The following is a 22,609-nucleotide window of genomic DNA, read 5'->3' as shown; positions in this document are numbered from 1 at the left end:
GTTTGTTCATGCGCCTCTTATACCCGATTGCCATTGTCGGTCCGCCGTGGCCTTGACGGTTGAACCGGTCGGTTGAATTCGTCATTGGACTTGACGCTGAGGATGATCGGCTGCACTATGATGGCTGAATTATGATTTGCTCGGGCGCTCCAAGAAGAAAGACTCTTGCCGGACCGTCAAGAGACAGACCAATGATAATTCAGCCTGCCCGCACCCACTGAGAGAATTCTTAGCCAATGGAAATTCAACCATTTCACCCACAGCGCTAGGCTAGGATATATCACCATTTTCTCGGTGCGAGAACATAGCTACCCCATGCCCATCGAGGGGCGGGCTTAAACCTATTCGATGGTTTACTTTTGTCTCACCTGATTCCCCATGGGGCGAGATGGGAGAAAGCTGGGGGTCACGAGTCATGATGCACTAGAGCCGACGACATGAGGACTGGACATATAAAGACTGGACATGATGCCCTCTACAGAATAACGGCAGCATCTCCCAGCCAGCCTCAGATCACCTCAACTCCTTCCTCAAATCTCTTTGCATCTCCAACATAATGGATACCAAACCAGAGCCGGCGGCGACTGTGTCCTACCACATCGAGAAGGGCCCTGTTGCAGACTCAACCGCCGTGCAAAAAGCCATCGACGCCCAAGATTTCACGCCCAAGCAGCAATACCAGCGCTTGTGGGCAAACCTCAAGAAGGACAAGTGCTATGTCTTCTGGTCGCTCTACATCATGTCCCTCGTCTTCGGATGGGGTTACGACTCTGGCCTCTCAGGCGTTGCCATCGCCTTTCCCGAGTTTCGCAAGGCGTATGGAGAATACTATTCTGTCGGCGACCAATATGTCATTCCGGCGCTTTGGCAGTCTCTCTGGAACGCGGCTAGCACCATCGGCCAGGTGTTTGGAGCCTTCCTGACTGGTCAGTTTGCCGACTATGTCGGTCGAAAGGCTGTGCTATGGACTGCTGTCGTGCTGTCCCTAGCTTCGTCCTTTGCGCTTGTCTTTTCCCCGAATCTGCCTGTCCTCTTTGTCTCCAAGCTTCTGCTCGGTCTCTCAGTCGGCCTGTCAACCGTCACACCTCCGCTATATGTCACCGAGAACGCACCTGCTGCCCTCCGAAGCTCCCTCAGTTCCCTAACAAACGTCATCATCGTGCTGGGCTTCTTCCTCTCCTCCATCACGGGCTGGGGATCCTCCAAGATTCACGGAGAATGGAGCTACCGACTTGCTTTTGTCATGACGTTCCTCGTCCCCACACTCTTCGCTGTTGTTCTCCCCTTCCTCCCCGAGTCACCTGTTTGGTATATCAAGAAGGGCAGAGATGACGATGCTCGCAAGGCTATCATCAAGCTCTATGGCAAAAGTGTAGACGTCGAGGAGCGGCTCAACTTTATGAAGTCCGAGTTGGAAGTTGCAGCTGGCGAGGCCAACATGGCCAAGCAGACAAGCTGGAGTGCTATATTCTCCAAAGAGCACCGATCGCGAACCCTCATTGCTGTGATGGGACTGCAATCTCAGAATTTCTCTGGAGGTTACTTTGCAAGTGAGTAACCTAAACCGCACACTTTGTCGACCAATTGCTAACCTCTGCAGATACGTACCAGACATACTATTTTGAACTCATCGGCCAGGCTGACCCCTTCGGGCTTACCGCGATTTCCTCGACCCTTCAGTTTCTTTCCAACTGCGTCGCCGTCTCTGTCTCAGATGTCCTCCCTCGCCGAAAATCCCTCATCGGTGGTGGCACACTGCTCTGCTGCTGGTCCATCATCATCGCCGGGACCTCGCTCGCTAGCCAAGCAAACAACGCTGCCAACACTGCCCTCCTCGCCTTCATGATCACATGGTCGATGCTTTACACGGCGACAGTGGGCTGCTTCGGCTGGGCGGTTGCTCAAGAGACTGCCTCGCAGGCGACGCGTCCCAAGACCATTGCCTTCAGTCTGGTGTGCCAGCAGCTCACTGCGCTCATGCTGTCGTCCGTGTTCCCATTCTTTATCAACCCGGATCAACTGAACTGGGGTGGCAAGGTCATGTTCTTGTTTGTTGGTGCTGAGGTTTTCATCCTGGCAACTCTGTTCTGGTTCCAGCCTGAGACGAAGAACAGGACTTATCACGACATTGACTGTCTGTACGCCGAGGGTGTTCCTCCGAGAAAGTTCAGCGAGTTTATTGTGGATGATGGAACCGTTGTTCGAAGACCGCGCGTGTAGAGCGGTAGTTGACTCAGGGGCTTTGTTGATAGCTTGGATGGATAAAGCAGGGTTGAAAGGATTCGTGTCTTAGGTAGAGGGCAACCCGGGAGTTTATATCTGCGGTGCAAATAAGAAGTGGATAAGTAAGCTTATAGTCTTTACTAAATTAAAGGCCATGACTGCACTGAAGACGAGTGATGATGTTAAGCTGGGTAAGAGTGGTGGCTAGGTGTGGCTATTCCTGAAGCTGGCAAGGAACTCCACTCCAACCAGGCCAACCAGGTCATTCCGGGGGGTTCAGGCCAGGAGTAACAGTCATAACATAGTGTTCTAACAGACGAGATTATTCTTACCGCCTAATTCAGTTACCCCAATAACAACACTAGGCCGAGGTACGAACCGGCCAGCTTTAGGGAGAGTGGCTAGATTTAAGCTGGCTTCTAATTGGCTATTAATAATGCTACCCCACAGCTCCCATTTTATTCTCCAGTCATGCAACTGTAATGTGTTCCCCAATCCCAGTCACATTCATACCATGACCCGCCCAACTGGTTCAACGGGACCCAAGAGGCCATACAAAGTCCGACAAGCCTGCGATGCCTGTCATGTACGCAAAGTGCGCTGTGACGGCTGCAAGCCATGTATAAACTGCCGTGAGACATCGGCCAATTGCACCTATCTGGCCGTACACAAGAAGACGGGGCCAAAGGGCGGTCCACGACATGCACGGAGGCTCCTTCAACGACAGCCTGCCCCGATGCCGCAATGCGACCAGTTCAGTCCCAGCGAAGCATCTAGTTGCTCCCAGGTGCCTCGCTCCAGGAGAAGATCAGATGCCGCCTTTCAGCCATCTTCTCGAATCACCAATCAAGTTATCCGATGGTGTCTTGACGCTTACTTCAAGCACAAGTATCCGCTCACGCCAATCCTCCATCGTGGGACAGTCGAGCAAACTCCAGTCTCGCCCGAGCAGTACGGCCTCATCACGGCCTGCTGTGCTGTCATTTCGCTTTCTCCAGAAATCCTCCCGCCGGCATCTCCCCACAATGAGCTAATAATTCCATCTGCCGACTTCCTCATCTCAGAAACCCTCCGCGCAAGGCAACACTGTAACCTCGTCGAGCACCCATCCTTGACCCATATCCAGACGTCATTTTTCCTCTACGCTGCCTTCTTCTCCCTGGATCAGGATAATTCAGCGTGGTACTACCTGCGAGAGGCCATTACCATCTTGCAGACGCTGCGGCTGCATGAGGAGGCCACCTACAGCGACATTGACGATCCGTTCTTGGCTATGTACGCCCGACGCATGGCCTGGGTGCTCTTCATCACCGAGAGGGGCTACGCACTGCAGAGGAATCGGCAGATTACGCTGCAAATTAGCTTGAACGTACCCATGGTCGATCCATCATGTTCGGGTGCTGAGATACTCCTTGGGTTCCTCGATCTCATTTCTCTCTTTCGCCACTTTGACGCCGATTTTATCGCACACCGGAACTCTGCGACTCCAGAAAACACTCAAGATCCTGGAAATCTAGCAACACTACAGAGTCTTCTCAACTGCACACCCCCCAATGTATCCAACTATTCCCAGGTCCAGCAAGCAGACCTCTTGGTATCACGGCAGTGGCTCAAGATCATAGTCTGGAAGCTCTGCGCGTCAAAAACTCTGCTTTCGAGCGCCTGCAGCGAAGACGCCATGTCGCTGCATTATCCCGTCACCATCGCACGCGGAATCGTGCTTGCCTCGCAGCTGGTGTCGACCCAAGCTTTCGAAGCCAATGGCATCGGGATACTGGAAAAGGTCTTTGAGGTAGCATGTTCGCTGGCTGATCTTTTGTCATTGGTGCCTGTGGGCAGTCAGGGATCGGCTATGGATATTGGTCCTGTTGATACTTTGATGGAGATGGTCAGGATTGTGGGCTCAAGATTCGGGGGCAGTTACAGGCACCTGAATATCTTGGCTGACAAGGCTAACAGGTGTCTTCTTATGAATATAGATAGGAGTCTGCCTCTGCCAGTCGACGACGACGAGCCTGTTGATAGCATTAATTAAGTCAGGCGGGGGGTAATAAGGGCCATAAAAGCGGCCATCCAGGGTAACCAAGACCTTAGTTGAGTTTGTCTCAGGATACGCAAGTATTCTTCTGCAACGTCTCGTTACCATCGAGCATGTATACACGTATTGTGGTAGTGCAAACTAATTATGCATACATGACCTACTTCATCTCAGGGTGGTTGCTTTGGCAGTCCTATCTGTTCTTAGGAGACTGCTGTGGCATAGCTGAACCACAATCAGCACATGTTTTTGACGCCTCCCTCATGATATCAATATTGGTTAGGTAAATACCGTATTTATGCATCAGCCACATTCTTAATCATTTAAATAAGAGTGACAGCCTACCCCCTTTGAATTGATAAGCTATCAACCCAAACAAACAAGGAGGCGCTCGCCCATTTCCACCGGCATGAACTTGAATCCAGCAGTGTTATTCTTCAACCAAGCGAAGCTAGTCGGGGGCTCGACGGCCGAGTTTGCCGGAAACGCTGCGACAGGTCTCCTCCAGAAAGCCAAGTTTTCGCGAAAGAAGATACCCAAGTTCCAGTACCGAGATAAAATCCAGGCAGACAAGATACGCCTTATCAGATTCGTCTGGGACCCTGCTTGCGACCTAAAGATATCTGATGTCGTCCTGTCTCTGGAGACGCATGCAATTGGCCCGACTTGTCCTAGCTATGTGGCCCTTTCGTACACTTGGGGCCCCCCAAAGCTAGCGGCATTTTTCACTAGAAACCAATACAGCGATCTTGAGAAGAAGGCTTTGTGGATTGACCGATGCCGGTTTGAAGTGCACCCTAACCTGTATGACGCCTTGGCACATGTTCGCGACTTGTACCCTCCCAACACGCTCTTTTGGGCCGATGCCATTTGCATCAATCAGGAAGATTCGGATGAAAAGATGCAGCAAATCCGGATTATGGATCTTGTATATGGTGGAGCAGCAAAGACGGTTGTTTGGCTAGGGAAAAAGAGCCATGATATTGCCCAAGCAGTCTCCATACTGAACCGCAACGCAGAAGCAACGCGACGAGGGGCTCTAGAGCTGCTAAAGACTCATGGCGAAGGACAGTACACAGAGCCTATTTTCATCACCGACACAACTGCCTTCTTACGCTTCGGCATCACACCATTGTCCTATCAAGATTGGAAATCGCTTGCCGAGCTGTTCTCGAGGCGGTGGTTTGGGCGAGCTTGGATGGTGCAAGAAGTCGCCCTGTCAAATCATGTTGAAGTTCTTTGCGGTGATATTTCACTTGACTGGGATGCACTCGCCTGGTTTGCTTCTTTTGTCTGTCTCACCCATACCGCAACCAGTGTGATGCAGTTCTACCCGAACAATACCGATCTCCTCTTCATGTCGCTAGGACTTACTTTTACCGTTGGTTTGCAGCTGGCTCGCATTTGGACTGGTAAGAGTTCATCTGAGGCGTTGGATCTGGTGAGAGAACTTGATTTCATGGCTGGCCTTGAGGAGAACGGTCCAGGTAGCGTTCTTCTCAAATTGGTCTTTGGCTGCTATGGGTTCATTGCCACAAAGAGGCGGGACAAGCTTTACGCCTTTCATGGCATCCTGCACGCAATTACCGGGTTCGACTATGCCCAACATCCCGACTTCACGCCCGATTACTCTACTTCGACCACGGAAGAGGCCGTCTGCATGCAAATGTGCAGAGCAATTATTGAAGAAACAGGAACTCTCAACCTCATCACCTTGGCGGGTGAAGCTGGATACAACGTCCTCTTCCCACGACTACACCCCCTTCCGTCATGGGTCCCAGATCTACAGCCTCTCCGCCAAGCTATTCCGCTCCTCTGTCCCAACTTCCGCCGCACGCGAGGTTACAATAGCGGCGGGTCACAGATACTGCCAGTGATGAAACCCGTCTTTGACCCATCCAACCCTAGCAAGCTCTGGGTCTATGCCAAGAAGCTTGGTACAGTTTGCGCCGTCGGAAATTCCTGGCAAGAGATGGCGGTCCGCAATCAACTGAAGAAGACTTTTCAAATGCTCAAGAGCCTCCCCCCCATCTACCCACCCACTGGGCAGCACATTGTAGAGGCGTTCTGGAGAGTGTTGCTGACCGACAGTGACATGGCGAACCGACCAGCGCACGACAATTTGAGGGCGTATTTTAGAGACTGGCTCATGTACAAAATAATCAAGCTGGTTCTCAATCAGGTCGATTCACTTACCAACCGGCGCTCTAACCCCGTGGAGGAGCGGATCAAGTTCTTCCAGGAATACGCCGAAATGGAAGACTTGGCTATGAACGACCCTACTTGTACCATCCCTTCAGAGGCTGAGGTTCAACGCCGTCTGGTGCAGATTGGTCACCCGGCCGGGGGCCAGACGATACTTGTCCCCAAGGAGACCAAGACGCGGACATTAGACCTCTGGAAGATGTTGAGCCATAGGTTCGAGCCATTCGCCCTCTACTTTGCCAACTACAAGAGAGTGTTTGCCCTGGATTCAGGGTACTTGGGGAGCGGGCCCCAAGACCTTATGGTTGGACGGTCGGTGTGGCTATTGTCCGGCTGTCCGACGCCTCTTCTTCTCCGTGAAGTAGGTGGTGGTGAGTCCTTTAAAGTGGTTGGCGAGGCGTATGTACATGGGGCCATGTTCGGTGAGGCCATTTTTGCTGGGATGTGGTGGGATCAGATTTGTCTCGTTTAGGTACCATTACATTATTACATATTCAACCTCGTTCTCACCAAAACTAAAGGCACATATCTCCCATGTGTCCTCCCGGCATCACTTCTTGGACCACTTCGTCACTCTGAACAGATAGTACGTGACAATCGCCACCATCATGTTGAACCCGATAAAAGCCCACATGATGCCGTAGTTGCGCCATCTTTCGGACCAGTAGATCCTGGAGCCTGCGAGGTATTGATCTGTGTAGCGGAACGCGCAGTATCGACATTGCTCCGTGGCAGAGGGATTCTGGAGCTGGCCTGGGACCTGAGATAGAATTGGGTTGAGATACTCTCCGCATGTTTCGCCTGATGGAGGATTGAAGGTTGATGTCTCGGTTGAGGAACATTCGACTGGTCTGCCGTGTAGCATGGTCGCCACGATACCGGAGATCCAGTATGTAAACGGAGACAGGCGATACATGAATATCCAGAAGCCAGGAAGAGCGCTAGGAGTCTGTAGAACACCGCTGAAAATCGTACTCATCATGGTAAGAATAGTGACGAGACTGCCCGCTGTCTGCGCATCTGGAAGTGCCGCGATGGTCATCTGTGCAAAGGCGCTGGCGTAGATGAACAGTTGGATGACGAAGAGCAGAACGAGAACTTGTCTGTCGGAGCTCTGGATGCCTACGACGGGGTAGTAGAAGCAGCTCCAGATCAGAACGCCTGTGACGACTTGGTATGGGATCTCGACGATGATGTTGGCGATGATAAAGGCCTTCCATGAGTATGCCTTGCTTGGCCGTTCTCTGACTTCGTAGAGAGACCGCTGAGTGACGAAGTGTGGGATAATCTAACATAGCAAGATTAGCACACGACTCTTCAAGGAGGTCACCTTGTCGGCTTACCTGTTGCACAAGTGTCGTAAAGATTGTAGTCAGCAAGAAGACGGAGAAGATGACATTCTGCATTCCCGCCAGCGAAGTCGACGCCTGGAAGAACGAGAAACCAATAAATAAGCCGGCTACGATGCCAAGCATGAACTTGGCAAAGATGTAGGCCGGCATGCGCCAGTACTGCTGGAAGACTCTGTACGAGACGGCCTGCAGCTGGGCAAAGAATGGCATGGCAAACTCTGCGTGCGAAGAAGCATCGTCTTCCCCAGCTGCTGCCTCATTTTGCTTCTCGGCGTGGATCCTGTCGATTTCAGTCTCAACTGCTTGATGCTCTTCGCTGCCTTTCCAGACAGAGTGCCAATCTTCACCCTTGTTGTTTGTGACGTTGCTGATGACTTCGAGGATGTACTCGGCTGGGTTCTCTTCCTTGTCGCATATTCTTGCTCCGTGCTGCTGGAAATAGTCGAGTAGTGTCCGAGAGTCCTCTCCAATATTGCCAAAGTAGACGGTTTTACCACCTTTGGCGAGGAAGAGAAGGCGGTCAAACTGTTGGAAAAGAATAGCACTCGGCTGATGAACTGTACACAGTACAGCCTGTCCAGAGTTTGCCAGTTTCCTCAAGAAGGAACAGATAGCCCAAGAACTCTGAGAATCGAGGCCACTTGTGGGCTCGTCAAGAAACAAAAGCAACTTGGGCTTTGCTGCCAGCTCGACACCAATGGTGAGCAACTTTCGCTGTTCAACGTTCAAACCCTCGCCTGGGACTCCGACGATGGCATCCGCATATTCTTGCATGTTGAGCATCTTGATGACTTCTTCCACAAAGGCGTACTTTTCCTGCTTGCTGACTGACTTTGGTTGTCTCAGCATAGCGCTGAACCGAAGGCTCTCGCGGACTGTGGCAGTCTGCAAGTGAAGGTCTATCTCATGTTAGCTTGATTTTCAAGGAGTCGATGGACATGTCTTGCCTTGTTGCTGTACGTAGCCAGTCTTGCGTTGAAAGCTGGCATCAAAGGGCTTTCCGTTGACCAACATGTCGCCCGTGATGACGCCCATCGTTGTGCGCTGCGCCAAAACATCGAGAAGGGTTGTTTTGCCTGCTCCACTAACACCCATTAGAGCCGTCAAGGTCCCAGGCTTGACCCATCCAGAGACGCCATCTAAGAGTCGACGTTGTCCATCCTTGACTTGGATATCGTAGACGACGTTGCGCCAGGTGAAGATGTCTTTCTGGGGTTCGATTGCTCCCACATCTCCGCTCGATGAAGTCTCTTTGCCAGCCGGGCGCTGGAGCGATTCTTCATCCTTTGAACTCTCGCTTTTACCGGCTTGGAGATGTGGTGGGATGTGACCTTTTTGGAAAACCAGCGCCTCGGCCGTGCTTGTCGATGCTGAGTTGAGCTCGGTGGCCACGAGGTAAATGACGTTGAACCCAATCAAGAAGGCAAACAGAATACCCAGGTTTCTCCAGACATTCGAGTAGTAATACTCATAGTTGGCGGCGATGAAGGCATCACCACTGACCGTCCATTCACCCGCCACAGCACCAGGAACTGTGCAAATCCAAGAGTCTCCGATGTTTGGCGTATACGGAGGAAAGATGCTCGAGCAAGTAAACTGTTGGCCGTGGAACTCATTAGCGACGAGAATCTCGAAGGCGTAGTAGATGGGGTTGATCCAGCGAATCCAAGAGAACCATGGTTTCATCTCTGGAACCGTGATGGTGAAGCCGACGTAGACAACCAGAGCTAGAATCATGACTCCCGAGAGGGCCATGGCCTGCGATACCGTTTTCGAAATCGCAGCCATTGTACGGAAGAAGGCGATGAAGACAAAGGTGCATATGTAGGTGATTAGGAAGTATAGGAAGAAGTTTCCTGGTTCGCGTCTGAGGCCTGCGAGAAAGTACAGAACAATGTTAAAGACGACTGCGGTTACAAATTTGATGGGGATCGCCGCAGCTATACCAGCAGCTCCTTCTGCAAACGGATGGTAGAAGGCAAAGGAGGCGTGCTTTGTCACGATTTCTCTCTGGGCGTACAAGCTTGCAATCTCGGAGATGGCTGTCAAAGCATTGAGAAGGACAGCCATGAACAGTACTGAACCCTTGGCATAGAAACCAACAGTAGCATCCGGCGTACCGTAAAAGATTGATCCGATGATGAGAGCCATGACGAGCTGAGTGATGCAGGCTGTCGCTGTTGCGGAGATGTCGTTCCAGATTCTTTGGTATGCTCTCTTGGTGCAGAGTCTCACTTGCATTAGGATGCTGATGGTGTATGGCGATCCTGGCCTCACGTGCTTTGACTGACGGAAGTTCTTTTGTTCTCGGAGTGTTGCGATGCTTTCGCCGGGTCGGTCGACAAGATAGTCAGTCTCGTATTCTTCGATTTCTTTCTGAAGAGACTGAAACTCGGGAGACTGCTTCCAGTAATTTTCGAATTCCTCGGGCGTGCGTGGGACTCTCTCTTCCATTCCAGGCAGGGCGGTTCTCTCACTTGGATTCGTGACAGATGTGAGGAAATCGCCGGTGGTCTGTCTTGCCGGGCAATGCCATCCTTGTCGCTCAAAGAAGCTCCTAGCCTCGTTTGCTGGGCCAAAGTAAATCTGCCGGCCCTCGTAGAGCACGACGGCTTTGTCAAAGAGATCATAGATGGCCTGGCTCGCCTGATAAATGGCAACGGCGGTAGTCACACCACCGAGGTCGGCCGCCATGCGCAAAGCTTGAACAAACTTGAGGGCAGTAGCAGAGTCGAGACCTCTGGTGCTATTGTCCCAAGCAGAGAATGGAGATCCAGAGAGGATCATCTCGGCAATGCTGACTCGCTTCCTCTCTCCACCAGACACGCCGCGGATAAAGTCGTTTCCGACCTTTGTGTCGGCGGCGTGACTGAGTCCATATGTGGCCATGACGACTCGGGAGATGTATTTGCAAAAGTCGTTGCGGGACATGCCGTGGATGCGATGCGATGGCGTTCGAACTGAGGCGGCAAACTCGAGGGTTTGGCCGACGGTCAAGTGCGGGAAATGCCTATCAACCTATCGCCAGTCCAGTTAGTCACATTCATTTTGGAAACGGGTCTTTAATTACCTCTTGATTGTAGATGGCCTCTCCCTTGAACTCCTTCTTCATGACCTTTTGCGGGATGCCGTTGTAGTGAATCGTCGAAGTCTCAGCAATACTCAAGCCATGAAGCTCGCCGCAAAGCGTCTTGAGCAAGGTACTGCATCCAGATCCAGGTCTGCCGAGGACAATCAAGAGTTCTCCGCTCTTTACGAGTCCATCGAAGCTCCGGAGGATGTGTTTTGGCTCCTTCTTTCCGAAGCTGAACAGCTCGCCCAGTCGAAGGGGTGCCATCAACATGGACAACACAGTCTCTTGGACTTGCAATGCGGCTCCTGTACCAGACACATTGAGGTTTTTCCAGGCCACACCCGTCTTTTTTGCTGTGATGCCTTGGTTTCTGAGAGTTTGCACAAAGTTCTGCAACCATTCGTATATGTCGAATTGACTGCTGGTTGGGTCGAGGGCGGGTACATTCTCATCTTCAGTCACGAGAGTGTGGACGCGGGACGGTTCGCCAGTGGCGATGGAATAGCGACGCGAGAGAGCTGTGGCGATACGGACGAGTTCGTTACGGTCGGCAGTATCGAGAGCGACGTGGGTCGTTTGACGCTTGTGAAGTCTGGGACGCGCTGGATGCTTGCGATGGCCGACTTCGTCTGGGGGGAAGCTCCCGTTGCTCCCGGATCCATCGTTGGAGGATGTCGACTGGCCATTTCCTGAGGATTCCGAGTCGTGCCGCTGGGGAGATTCCTCAGCCTCTGGTCTTCCAGTGTTGGAGCTCACTGATTGAATGGCATCATCCTCCTGCGACTGAGAGTGCGCCATGATAAAGGTATGAGAATTGATTGATCAATTGATGACCCGAAAGCGCATGAAGCATCGCTCAGCTGTCCAAGAAAAAGGGAGAATCACTCGAGGGGCGATCACGCAGAAGTACTCTCCAAAGGGTCCAATGTCTCACACCAATACGAGCCTCGGCAACTCTGTCAACAGCCATGGACAAACAAACTTTCTGATCGTTTCGTGGGGAAAGAAGGTGATGCTTGCGGCGCGCTCCATACCCAAAACAACAAAGGCTTTCGAGGTGGAAAGGCCGCTAGGGGCGACTGGTATGGAACTCACTGCGGTAACCGAGCAGATGTGATTGCAATGTCTTCAGCGGAAGCCTCCAATTCGCCGAGATGGGCCAGCTCAGCACCATGAGATTTTGGCGTGAAGTCATTGTGACAGGTGACTACGGTCGCGTCGAGGTGCGCGGCATCGGGGGCTGTCAGAACCCTCGCAAGGCTATCTCCGTTTGGTTGTGCGAGTGTGCCTCGAGTGACGAAGCTCCAAGCCACCTGGTGATGGGTGGTTGAATGCGATTGGTGTGTTGGACTAGGCTTAAATAACCTCTCGAATCGTTGACCTGAATCGATAAGAGGGTTGCAGTGCGCTGTCAATGATGCCCGAATGCTCCTGTGCCTGAATATCATTGGTACTGTGCAGGGATGAAGCTTCTATCTTCTGGCAGGATGTCTTTGTACTGTACGGGTTCGAGGTGCAGCTTCTCACAGACGTGAATGGCTTCCCAGCGTGTGGAGAACAATTGGGCCATGTTGGAACCGAGTCAGGAGCTGCAGAGCGCTATCTCGCAGCTCTAGAACGGAAGGGTCTTGAGGAGGCTTATCGTCATTTGAGTGAGTCCCAACGTTGGCTGAACTGACTTGCCGTGGCGTTTTGTGGGGAGCTGCTGCGGACGACGGCCTCGGATGGTTCCCATTCACATGTTGTGAGGGTGCGAAGCGAAGTGGCTACCCTGTAGTCGCGTGAAGAGTGAAGACGGAGGTCACGGGTTCGAGTCACAAAGCTTAGGGATTCTTGAAGGTCATGGGTTCGAATCGCGAAGATTGCTAGTGCGAAGACCTCGGGTTCGAATCCTGATGTGGCCACTGCGGTTTATACAAGGGTAAAATGCAACTGGAATCATAATATGAATGACGATGCAAGAGGTGCTAAGGTAAGAATGTCCAGGCCAGTAAAAAGGGTGGGATTAATCATGGGCGACTGGGGCTCTCCACCAACATCGTCAGCGCGCGCCCTTGCGCCTTACCAATGACATGAGCCAAAATGACCCACATGTTCGCTCTCTTATAAGAGCTTCAAAGAGATGTGAGTTCAAGCCATTCAATATTGCATCATCTCTCAAGTTCTTTCATTTCTTAATCCATCTCAATCAAAAACAAGCACAATGTTGCAAGCAACTTCTGTCCCAGGCGTCCTTGCCTCCTTCACCGAAAAATGGTCACCTCGCCTCGTCGCCGCCATCAACGATCACCACGTCAAAGTTGCCAAGATTGACGGCGAATTCATATGGCATTCACATCCCGACTCCGAAGAGGTCTTTTACCTCCTCTCTGGAAAGCTCAAGATGGAGATTGAGGGCCAGGATCCCGTGTTGATGAACGAAGGAGACATGTTTGTGGTCCCAAAGGGTGTTCAGCATCGACCTGTTGCCGAGAATGCGACAATTATGATGATTGAGCATGAGAGTACTGTGAACACAGGAGATCAGACCAACTCTGAGAGGACGAAGCAGGTGCAGGATGCGAGGGCGGATAGTTGAGGTTGTGCATGGCTGTTTACGAGGCGCTTATGGGTACTTGGGCATTGTAATACCATCGAATTCACGATATAGGGTGCGACAGGACGTCCGGGAGAGAAGGTATCGTCCGATGGTGCGGAAGTATTATTTCTCTAAGCCAGATAATACCATTTCGTGCTTATCATGTCGCAAAACACAGCCGCAACACCATGGTCGTGGCATGGTGATATCTTTCTACTTGCACGATGATTGACAACATGCCAACCATGAGAGGGGGGGGAAGAGAGAGCAATCGCCCTCTCGCAATATGGGCATTTCAATAAAAATACCAAAATTATGCAAAAAGTAGTCCGAAGACGTCTCCACTAGCACCTGTCTCGCCTACTGGAAAAGCCTGAAGGGTCATCGAGAGGCCGGGCAAGGGCTTAAGCCGCTACGCCAACGGACTGGGCCTGTTGGTGACAATAAGCTGCGAACATTTGAGCTATAGACCTATGCTTGGGTAGTTATCGTGACGCTTTGCAGGTGGTTGACAGTGCAAAGGGCCGTCGCGAGCTGTCGGGCGAGACGCCAGCGTGTGGAGCCAATTACGTGGCTCTACGGCATTAGTAAGCACGTGAGAGCTTGGAAATGACTGGAAAAAGGGGGTTTGACGGCATTGACGCTGTGTTGGGAGTGATGGTTTGCTTTTTGAAAGATCTGAGTGTTTTTCAAGGAGAGGAAGTGGACGAACTCAGATATGTGGAAGGGGTTCCTCTTGGCTCTCTTGGCTGTTCTTAGACGGACTTTTATTGATCCAGCCAATCAATGAGCCCCAAAGTCTGCCCTCGCGATTGGCGGTTCGCCCAGCAATTGCGTTCTTCATCTTCCCACTTGCGACTATCCCATCAGGTCTCGCAAATTCAGGAGATGGATGAAGTCAATTGGACGTATCTATATTCTCTGAGATTTTTGCTCAACAAGGGTTCTTTGCCAACTGTCGATTTCGGAGTTGGGGCTTTAGTGGACCGATCCCACCCTGCGACGGGCCGAGCTCAGTACAAATACCGCCCTGTCTGTGAGGTCTACACCCAAAAACTGGAAATGAACATCGCATTTCGATCTAAATAGTGACTATAGTAGGATATTCTCAAGTTAGGACTTGGTTGCAAAGGCGTCCTCTATCCCTCGAGGACCAGCCTCTTAACTATGACATCACATTGAGGACCGTGAGCGGCCAATGCATCCTTGACAACCAAGGATGTTGAAGCACTAGAGATGCATCTCACACATAGCTCCGGCTGCCCCCGTTTCGTATTACGGCTTACTCCTCTTCAAACGGCTTAGTCTGGCTGACGATGACTGCTACGACGCAAGTGGATATCGCGTGATGCCGAGGAGGACACCGCAACTTTATGTATCAACATTTCGGATCAGATAATCGGAAGACACTATCTCGGAATTCAACTAACCATGGGTACTTATTCTGTACAGGACGAAAGCTATCGCATCCTACGCGAGCATCTTCTGGGCGACTCGCGGCTTGCCTTGCCGCCCTCTTTCGCGGAAGCGGCGGAAAAGATTACTTTCACTGGCGACGATCCGAAGCCTTTTGTTCCTACGCCGTGCAAGATAACCGAGTCTGCGTCTTCGCTGACAGCTCTCGTTGCGGCTGCAGCTAGTGCTATAGCAGCAGATCGATATGGGATCGATTATCAGGATATCGAGGTCAATACGTGAGTTTACGGCGTGGGAGACTAGACGAGATGATTTGCTGACGATGTGTGAGTGACCTTGCAACACTGTTCTTGGAGTCGGTCATGCTTCCAACCATCAACGGAAAAATGTTTCTTCAGAACCCCCAGTTGATGGCGGAAATCAAGAAAGGGGATTTATACGACAACCAGAAGCCTATCCACCAGCAATCCACGAATGTCTACAAGACCAAAGACGGCCGTTTCTACCACCTCCATGGATCAATGAATGCGGGCCCGACGATGAAAATGCTTGGCGTCGAGGAGCAGGATATTTCCAGAGAGGAAGCCATCAAGATTTACGCCGACAAGGTAGCGCAGTACGATGCAGAGGTCCTTGAGAAGCGGGCCAATGACGAGTTTAAACAAGCTGGCGTGACTTGTCTCACCCCGGAAGAGTTCTTTGAAACGGAGCAGGGCAAGATTATAGGCGCTGAGCCACTATGGAATACCAGGTCTATTCCTGCACCGAAGAGCCAGTGGCCAGCAAACGAGAGCGAGGGCCCAGAAGCCTCGGGTTTCAAGCCACTGGCCGGCATTCGCGTCATCGACTTCTCGCGAGTTATCGCTGCGCCCGTCATTTCCAAGATCCTTGCTGTCCTTGGTGCGGATGTCATCAAGGTGACAAGCAAAGACCTTCCCGACATCTCACCACTGTGGGTGGACCTCAGCACTGGGAAACGAGACACCGATATCAATCTCAAGAGCGAGGAGGGGAAGAGGGTCTTTTCAGAGCTTATCAAAGGCGCTGATGTGTTGGTTGACGGATATCGCCCTGGAGCATTGGCGCGGCTTGGATTTGACTCTGAAAGTCTCCGCAAGGTGAACGATAGACTGATATACGTGCGGGAGAACTGCTATGGATTCAAGGGTCCTTTGAGTCATCGGTCTGGATGGCAGCAGATCAGCGACTGCCTTGTTGGCATCTCCTGGCTACAGGGGCAATTCCTCGGTCTCAATGAGCCGGTCGTTCCGCTTTTGCGTAAGTACTGTCGTTACATCAAGCGAGAAAGTGGCAAAAAGTGCTAACAGGGTACTGTAGCAAACTCGGACTATCAAACTGGGCTTGTTGGTGCAATTGCAATCCTCCAAGCTCTACTGCAGCGCACAAAGGACGACGCCACCTTTGACATAGACGTCAGTTTGACACAGTATAACATCTGGTACTATAGACTTGGCCAATACGACGAGGCGCAGGCAAAGGGGCTCCTGGAGCGCAACGAAGACTTCTCGGCTCGCCACACCGACGACATGCAGGTCTTGTTGTTCAAGACACATGCTGCGATGCACAAGGCCAGACCGGATCTGCTGAAGCATCCCGAGTACTTTTGGAGCATACCTGGGAAGGAGTGGGGTCTTGAAGAGGACATTACAATCTTGGCGCCTGCATTCAAGTTTGAAAAGTCGAAACTGGGATATGCTGTGCCTTCAGGGTCGAGAGGAAGATCCACGGCTGAGTGGTAGATTCTGAGCTACTCTCATGGAGGAACACTTGGAACTTAGAAACAATCGCTCTTGAAGTAAAACTAGCAGTTATCTCCCTCCAATCGGCGTCATCCCCTCGCCACAAAAGGACACATTGATAGATTAGTACCGAAGGTACCAAGGACAGTGAGAAGGCGGAAAGAGGAATCGCGACGAGGAATTCTGACTCATACACTAGTGTCAGCGGCTCAAATCTCCCTGCGAAAACACGACAGCTGAATAGGCACCTATGCCAAGAGGGATGAGCAGCCCTTTTGTTGTGCGTGTTATAAGGGTCGTGTTAATCATACCCTTTCTGAGTGAGATATGAGCGGGAGAGCTACGGGAGCTTGTCTCAGGACGGAAGTCGCCCCCAATTGAAGATCAACGGGGACTAATAATGTGCTCACCTGTCGGGGCATCGGGCCCTCTCCTCCTTTAGATGGCTAGGAGGTCTGTCTTTAGCAGCATCGCATTGGCCCTGAGCGTCCAATCATATCGTTACGCACGAGATACTTTGCTCTAATGCAAGTGAGCCCCGATACAAAACGGAAAGCCAAGGGCCGTGGACGAGAACACTTGTCAACCTCGTAAGCATCGTATTCGGGACCTCGGGGTGGCAATATCGGAATGCCAAGTGCTGAAGGACGGAATCTGTGTCATTTTGCCGTCCACATTGAAGACAAATCCACCTGCTCCATCATGTGTTCCATAACGTCGGACCCCCCACAACCGACCACTTTTTTACACTAAAAAGTTATTTCTCTAAATAATTAACAAAAATAGCTATAACTATATAATCAATATATAAAATTATAGGAAGAATTACTTAATATAATAAAGAGGATCTTATTTATTACTTTTAAGTCTTAAATTAATTAGAAATTTTAAAAGTTTGTTACGCGGCAGCCAGGCAGTGGCTGCAGGGTAGCAAGACCAATTGGTCACTTGACCAAAAGGTCACCTATGACCTCGATCCATCGAGGTCATGACTGCCTAACGCAGTATATCACGGAAGCTACCCTATAGGCGCCGGCAAATCAGCCGCGCCCTAAGACGGCACAACCGTAACAAAAAAGGTGGTCGGTTGTGGGGGGTCTGACGTTATATCACGAATTGTTGTGAGGTGAGGTGAGACAACAAGACCCTGTGGCGTCTCACCGCCCCGCCTCGCTCACTTGCGCCAATCCCGCCCTCGCTGCAGAGAGAAGATGAGGGATCGTTTAGGGTATTGACGGACTTTTGAACAAGTGTCTCGCAAATTCCGTATGGGGGAGCTGAACTGTGGGCCACCATGGTACGATCTCCCGAGATCTTGCAGCTCCATAGGATGAAGTCCAGATGAATCAATCAGCCATCGGTGTGCAACTAGGCCTGATGCTAATCTTGTGTTAGGTAGTATTCTTGTTAGTACTGCTGGATCTTCAAGAGCAGATCCTGTGAACCAAAAACGAAAGAATCAGGGGTTGAATCCTTGGGACTTATTTGGACTTGGGGTTGAGTAAATCCTTGGACACTATCATTAGATGATGCCGTGTTTTAGGTTTGAACAGCTAAGGAAACTGATATAATTGTTGCTGTAATCATTATATGCACAATGGATCGTCGTCTTACTTTCCCATTGATGGATGCTCTGGCTGCGGACGCCATATACCCAGGGGATTAGGTGATGTACGCAACCCCTCTCTTTATTAGAGAGGGGGCGTCAAAACCTAGAACTCCGTCGCTCCTGTAACCACTGTCAACCCATATAAAATTAGCTGCTTGACAAAAATAACCCTGTAAAATATTCATTCTAAAAGTGGGCCTAAAGCTTATTCTTTTTTGATCGCTTATTTTTGTCTGATAGCTAATTTTCTACAGGTTGACAGTGGCTACAGGAGTGACAGAGTTCTAGGTTTTGACGCCCCCTCTCTAATAAAGAGAGGGGTTGCGTGTGTCACTTACCTAACCCCCTGGGTAGTGCCTAATTCGGAATGTGAGGTGAGAATAATTCTTACACAGACCAGCCCGAATTGTCTCCATCTATGCATGCGAATATCCTCCCTTGTGAACACACCCCACGGGGTATCCCCACTGAGAGATGAGATCAACAGAGGAAACAACAGGAGGCAAGAGGGAGGAACTTGTATAAATTCGACCATCTGGCCATTAGTCTGGCATCATCATCAACCAATAGGCTCACTTCGAACATCAATCCCCACAACAATTACCACACTCAAAGCCCTTCCATCAAAAAACCATCCAATTCATCAACATGAAGTTCTCCGCTGTCGCTCTCCTCACCCTCGCCCACGGCATTCTCGCCATGCCCCAGATCTCCGACAAGACCAACGAGATGGCCAAGAGGAGTGCACAGATCCACAACCCGGACATTTGCTTGCGGGTTTGTTGGATTGAGGAGTCCCAGTGCCCTGAGGCCTGGGTAAGTGACATATCTAAAACCATCTTGGTATTGAGCCGTGCTAACAGTATCACAGTACGCGAGCCAGCAGGTACGACGGTCTCATGTATTCGTGACAGGTGAATTTACTAACATTGTGACAGGGCGAGTGCTGGACTTGCTGCCGGCGAGGAGAAGTAGATGGAAGCTTTTAGTATTTGAGGATACTGGCTGCTGTGCGGATAGGCGGTGATCTTTGCTTCAACGCTCAGACTTCACCTCGTGGTGCTGGGAGGGCTAGAGGCGTATACCCAACGTTCTATCGACCAGCATGTTTCATTCACTCCATCTTTCTAGCCCCCAGTTACTGGCCACCGGGCAGTTTTCTAATACGAGATTCATTCCTTGTCTCGAACATTGAAACCATTTCGTCGCTGTAACCGAGACACTGACCCGGGATATCTTTTTGAGATGACTGCGTTGCCGTACTACAAGGTCTTTGTTGGTCAACCAACCTCCCGTTATACATTGCTACATGACAACCTTTGCAAATGCTTCACCGACTCCCCTCTCATTTAGCCAGGCCTCGATAGCTCTCATGTCGCTGCGGTTCGCCCTCTCTCCTCTCTTTTCCCCAACCGTATCCGTAATCTCCTGCATGTCGACAAACGCTCGCTTCACGTCTGGGCCATCTTCTCGATAGCGCTCGCTGACCTTCTTGTGATGTGCTGGAATATCACCCCAACTCTCCGTCTTGATGAACTTCATAAAGTCATCGATGGCTTGGGAACCGCCTTCGAGGCATAGAATACCGGGCTTTCCAGCGAGAAGGAACCCGGTGAGGCCGTATGTGGGAGCGTAATTGACGAGGTCGTCTCGCTTCGCTCGGGTGCTGATTGAGGGGAAGTAAAACCATACGCGAACCGTTGACTTGTCCGTACTTAGTGTATCATCGTTTGCTTGCGTTTGTGATGACAAATGTTGAGACGCTGCGTCCTTGACGTATTCAATGACGGTCAATATGTCTTCATTGGGGATCTCGGCAGTCAGACTAGCGACTTCGCCCTTGCTCATCCAATCTGGTTGTTGTATCCTTGTTTTCACTGGTGGTGGCTCATCTGCTGTGATCTCTCCTCGATCAACCAGAGGGACGGACAAGTGTAGTTGCAGAGATTTTGTCTGGCTCTCTTCAGAAATCTCGAGAGTGAGAAGCATATTTATGCTTGATTGAGTGAATTTGGGCATCTCCCCGTCATTCTCGCACCAGTCCCGTAGCATCTCAAGCAGAGTTGAGGATGAGGCATCGGTCGAAATAGCGTTGTCCGATTCGTACATAGCCATCAGGAGATCGATCTGACCCAGTTGGAGGACCATGAGGTCTTTGGGTAAGACGCCCGGTCCATTTTCTTCGGCTGGCATTATCGATTTAAGCGCAATCGGCTCGGGGGACGGGTATTAAGAGCAGAGATGAGGTAGAGAGGCTTTGGATGAGTTCTACTTCGGTGCTAAATCTCATAATTGGCTCAAAAAGTGAGAAAAAAGAGACCATCACGTGATATGCGAGGCGGTGGCAGACGACTACAATTCAGCAAGACCCGACTCTTCATCTCTAGGTCAAGAATGAAAAATTAAGTATAATGTTCGTGTCTTTGCTGCGTTATATAAATGGATAGATAACCAAGGGATTAGAGAGATAGCATATAAACTTGGAACTTGTAATGACTTCACACGCTGTAGCCTTTGTTATCCTTTAGAAAAGCTTGCACGCTGGCGTGAGACGACGGATACCGTGTATCGCCAATGAGGGGTGGGGTTTTTTTCTAAAATAAGGTCTTGAAGATTTCCCAGAGGAAGACTTTATACCTACGAGTACTATCGTCGCCATTGAGCCTGAGGCATTGATTGGGCCAAGGCCTACGGGGCTGTCGTTGCCTTGCCCAGTTATACGCTCGCCCCGAACACCCCCTCCCCAGCGTTATGCATGGCTCTTGGGAAGTCCTAGTCCACCTTTACAAGGTTGCTAAGAATGATTTTGGTGCAAAGCTCGATGGCCCTGGTGGAGGCTTTGTATTGGGCGGTTGTAGTGCAGGTGCAGCCATTACTGCTACTACCTATGTTGGGGGTTCATGTTTTCGGTGACGGCAGGCGTGACTACGAGAAGCCGTCCAAGCCGCTCACGGGTGCTTTATCAACACGCCCGTCGTGGCCGTGGCAGTTATTATCCCCGAGAAATACAAGGGTTCGTGGAAGTCGAGAAAAGAAAATGCTATTGCAGAGGGAATCACGAGCGAAGGAATTCAACAATGCCTCCGAGACTTAAACCCTGACTATCGCTCACCATGATTTTCCCCTTGAATGCCATCGCAAAATGCGAGGATGCCCACAAGGCAGCGGCTTCTTGTCCTCGGGTGTATATCCAGACTGGCTACTTGGATCCGTCGCGAGACGATGGCATTATTCTAGGTAGAGCACTGTCCGATCTTGGTGTTAAGTCAAGGAAGACTGCTTCTCTGAGGATGGCCATGTGGCTTGGACAACGATGGGGATTCCTGCTAAGACTTCGGGGGTGCCTGAGTGTGCGATTGGTGCCATGGGTTGACTTTTGGGTAAATAGACATGCGAGCATTTACCAGCAGATACTCTTGACAAGCTATTTGAATAGTAGTATTACCAATAGCAACACGTGTGAGTCCAGATAATAGTACTCCGCACTCTTAAAGAATTACGAGCTGATGTGGGGTGCCAAGACTGTGTAAATCCTGCATCAACTTACGAGAGCCTGTTGAATGTGCACGTGGGCTCGGGAAAGGAAATCATTTCAACAAGTGGCTTCAAAATATCCTATCAAAAGGCGCATTTGATTCAGCTCGATTGCGCCTTGCTTCAGCTGAGGCTTTTTCACCGTCTCATAATCTAACGGCTATAAGATCTGGCCCGTATCCGACGGATAACAGCCAAGCGATTGATAGGAGACACCGCCATTATCGCAACCTCTAAAACCGCTTTCTAGACCAAATACTAAACATGGGCCAACCCGAAGAAGTCTTAGATACCGTGGCTCTATCCACAATACCGGGCAAAGATGGCATCGTGTTCCCCAGCACTTTCACAATTCGCCCTCAAGACGAATCAAAAATCAAGTTCAACATCCGAGGAGACAGTGGCTCTTCACCTTTATCAATCGTTTGCGAATATAATTCCTCAAGGGGATCGATGGATTGGGATGCGGAGGAATCCACTTTATATCTTCTCTCGGGCCAAAGTCGACGTCTGGCCACGATCAAGCATTTTAGAGGATACGCCAACGCCACGCTCCACGACTTCTGCGAGTTCAGAATCAGCTACAGCGTACAAGGCGATCAGAAGGCGGTGCATCAATTTTCGATTCCCCAAATTGGCCACTTTGAGTGGCGAAAAGGCGAATCGGGCTGGGAACTGGTGCAGCCTGCCGAGCCCGGCTTGGTGCTAGCAACGGGAGCTCTCAATGTTGGCAGCGACAAGCCTCCGCGTTTTGCGATGACAGAGATAGGGTCGAGGGCAAATTTTGGAGACAGTTGGGAGCTTGTGGCTATTGTGTCGTA

General features: G+C 50.9%; 8 protein-coding genes across 8 annotated transcripts; 6 read left to right on the top strand and 2 right to left on the bottom strand.

The window, feature by feature from the left end:
* Positions 1-556: 556 nt before the first annotated feature.
* NCS54_00360300 (MFS domain-containing protein) lies at positions 557-2,220 on the top strand (the record flags this gene model as incomplete). The annotated part of the gene is made up of 2 exons (XM_053149166.1): positions 557-1,550; positions 1,601-2,220. The coding sequence occupies 2 exons, from the start codon at positions 557-559 to the stop codon at positions 2,218-2,220; spliced, it is 1,614 nt and encodes a 537-aa protein (XP_053005141.1).
* A 739-nt stretch (positions 2,221-2,959) lies between these two features.
* On the top strand, positions 2,960-4,258 carry NCS54_00360200 (Zn(2)-C6 fungal-type domain-containing protein; the record flags this gene model as incomplete). Its single annotated transcript, XM_053149165.1, has 1 exon — positions 2,960-4,258. The coding sequence occupies one exon, from the start codon at positions 2,960-2,962 to the stop codon at positions 4,256-4,258; it is 1,299 nt and encodes a 432-aa protein (XP_053005140.1).
* Positions 4,259-4,670: 412 nt separating this feature from the next.
* Positions 4,671-6,938, top strand: NCS54_00360100 (HET domain-containing protein; the record flags this gene model as incomplete). The annotated part of the gene is made up of 1 exon (XM_053149164.1): positions 4,671-6,938. One exon carries the CDS (start codon positions 4,671-4,673, stop codon positions 6,936-6,938), a length of 2,268 nt encoding a protein of 755 aa, XP_053005139.1.
* Positions 6,939-7,016: 78 nt separating this feature from the next.
* On the bottom strand, positions 7,017-11,689 carry NCS54_00360000 (Hypothetical protein; the record flags this gene model as incomplete). Its single annotated transcript, XM_053149163.1, has 4 exons — positions 7,017-7,754; positions 7,810-8,717; positions 8,757-10,836; positions 10,889-11,689. The coding sequence occupies 4 exons, from the start codon at positions 11,687-11,689 to the stop codon at positions 7,017-7,019; spliced, it is 4,527 nt and encodes a 1,508-aa protein (XP_053005138.1).
* Positions 11,690-13,094: 1,405 nt separating this feature from the next.
* NCS54_00359900 (Cupin-2 domain-containing protein) lies at positions 13,095-13,469 on the top strand (the record flags this gene model as incomplete). The annotated part of the gene is made up of 1 exon (XM_053149162.1): positions 13,095-13,469. The coding sequence occupies one exon, from the start codon at positions 13,095-13,097 to the stop codon at positions 13,467-13,469; it is 375 nt and encodes a 124-aa protein (XP_053005137.1).
* A 1,431-nt stretch (positions 13,470-14,900) lies between these two features.
* On the top strand, positions 14,901-16,645 carry NCS54_00359800 (Hypothetical protein; the record flags this gene model as incomplete). The annotated part of the gene is made up of 3 exons (XM_053149161.1): positions 14,901-15,163; positions 15,217-16,163; positions 16,224-16,645. 3 exons carry the CDS (start codon positions 14,901-14,903, stop codon positions 16,643-16,645), a joined length of 1,632 nt encoding a protein of 543 aa, XP_053005136.1.
* Positions 16,646-18,902: 2,257 nt separating this feature from the next.
* On the top strand, positions 18,903-19,243 carry NCS54_00359700 (Hypothetical protein; the record flags this gene model as incomplete). Its single annotated transcript, XM_053149160.1, has 3 exons — positions 18,903-19,070; positions 19,126-19,140; positions 19,193-19,243. The coding sequence occupies 3 exons, from the start codon at positions 18,903-18,905 to the stop codon at positions 19,241-19,243; spliced, it is 234 nt and encodes a 77-aa protein (XP_053005135.1).
* A 316-nt stretch (positions 19,244-19,559) lies between these two features.
* Positions 19,560-20,447, bottom strand: NCS54_00359600 (DUF1115 domain-containing protein; the record flags this gene model as incomplete). The annotated part of the gene is made up of 1 exon (XM_053149159.1): positions 19,560-20,447. The coding sequence occupies one exon, from the start codon at positions 20,445-20,447 to the stop codon at positions 19,560-19,562; it is 888 nt and encodes a 295-aa protein (XP_053005134.1).
* Positions 20,448-22,609: the final 2,162 nt, after the last annotated feature.

Source organism: Fusarium falciforme, chromosome 3 (genome assembly GCF_026873545.1).
Source record: "Fusarium falciforme chromosome 3, complete sequence".
NCBI classification, from domain to species: domain Eukaryota; kingdom Fungi; phylum Ascomycota; class Sordariomycetes; order Hypocreales; family Nectriaceae; genus Fusarium; species Fusarium falciforme.
This window is presented reverse-complemented; position numbering and strand designations above follow the sequence as displayed.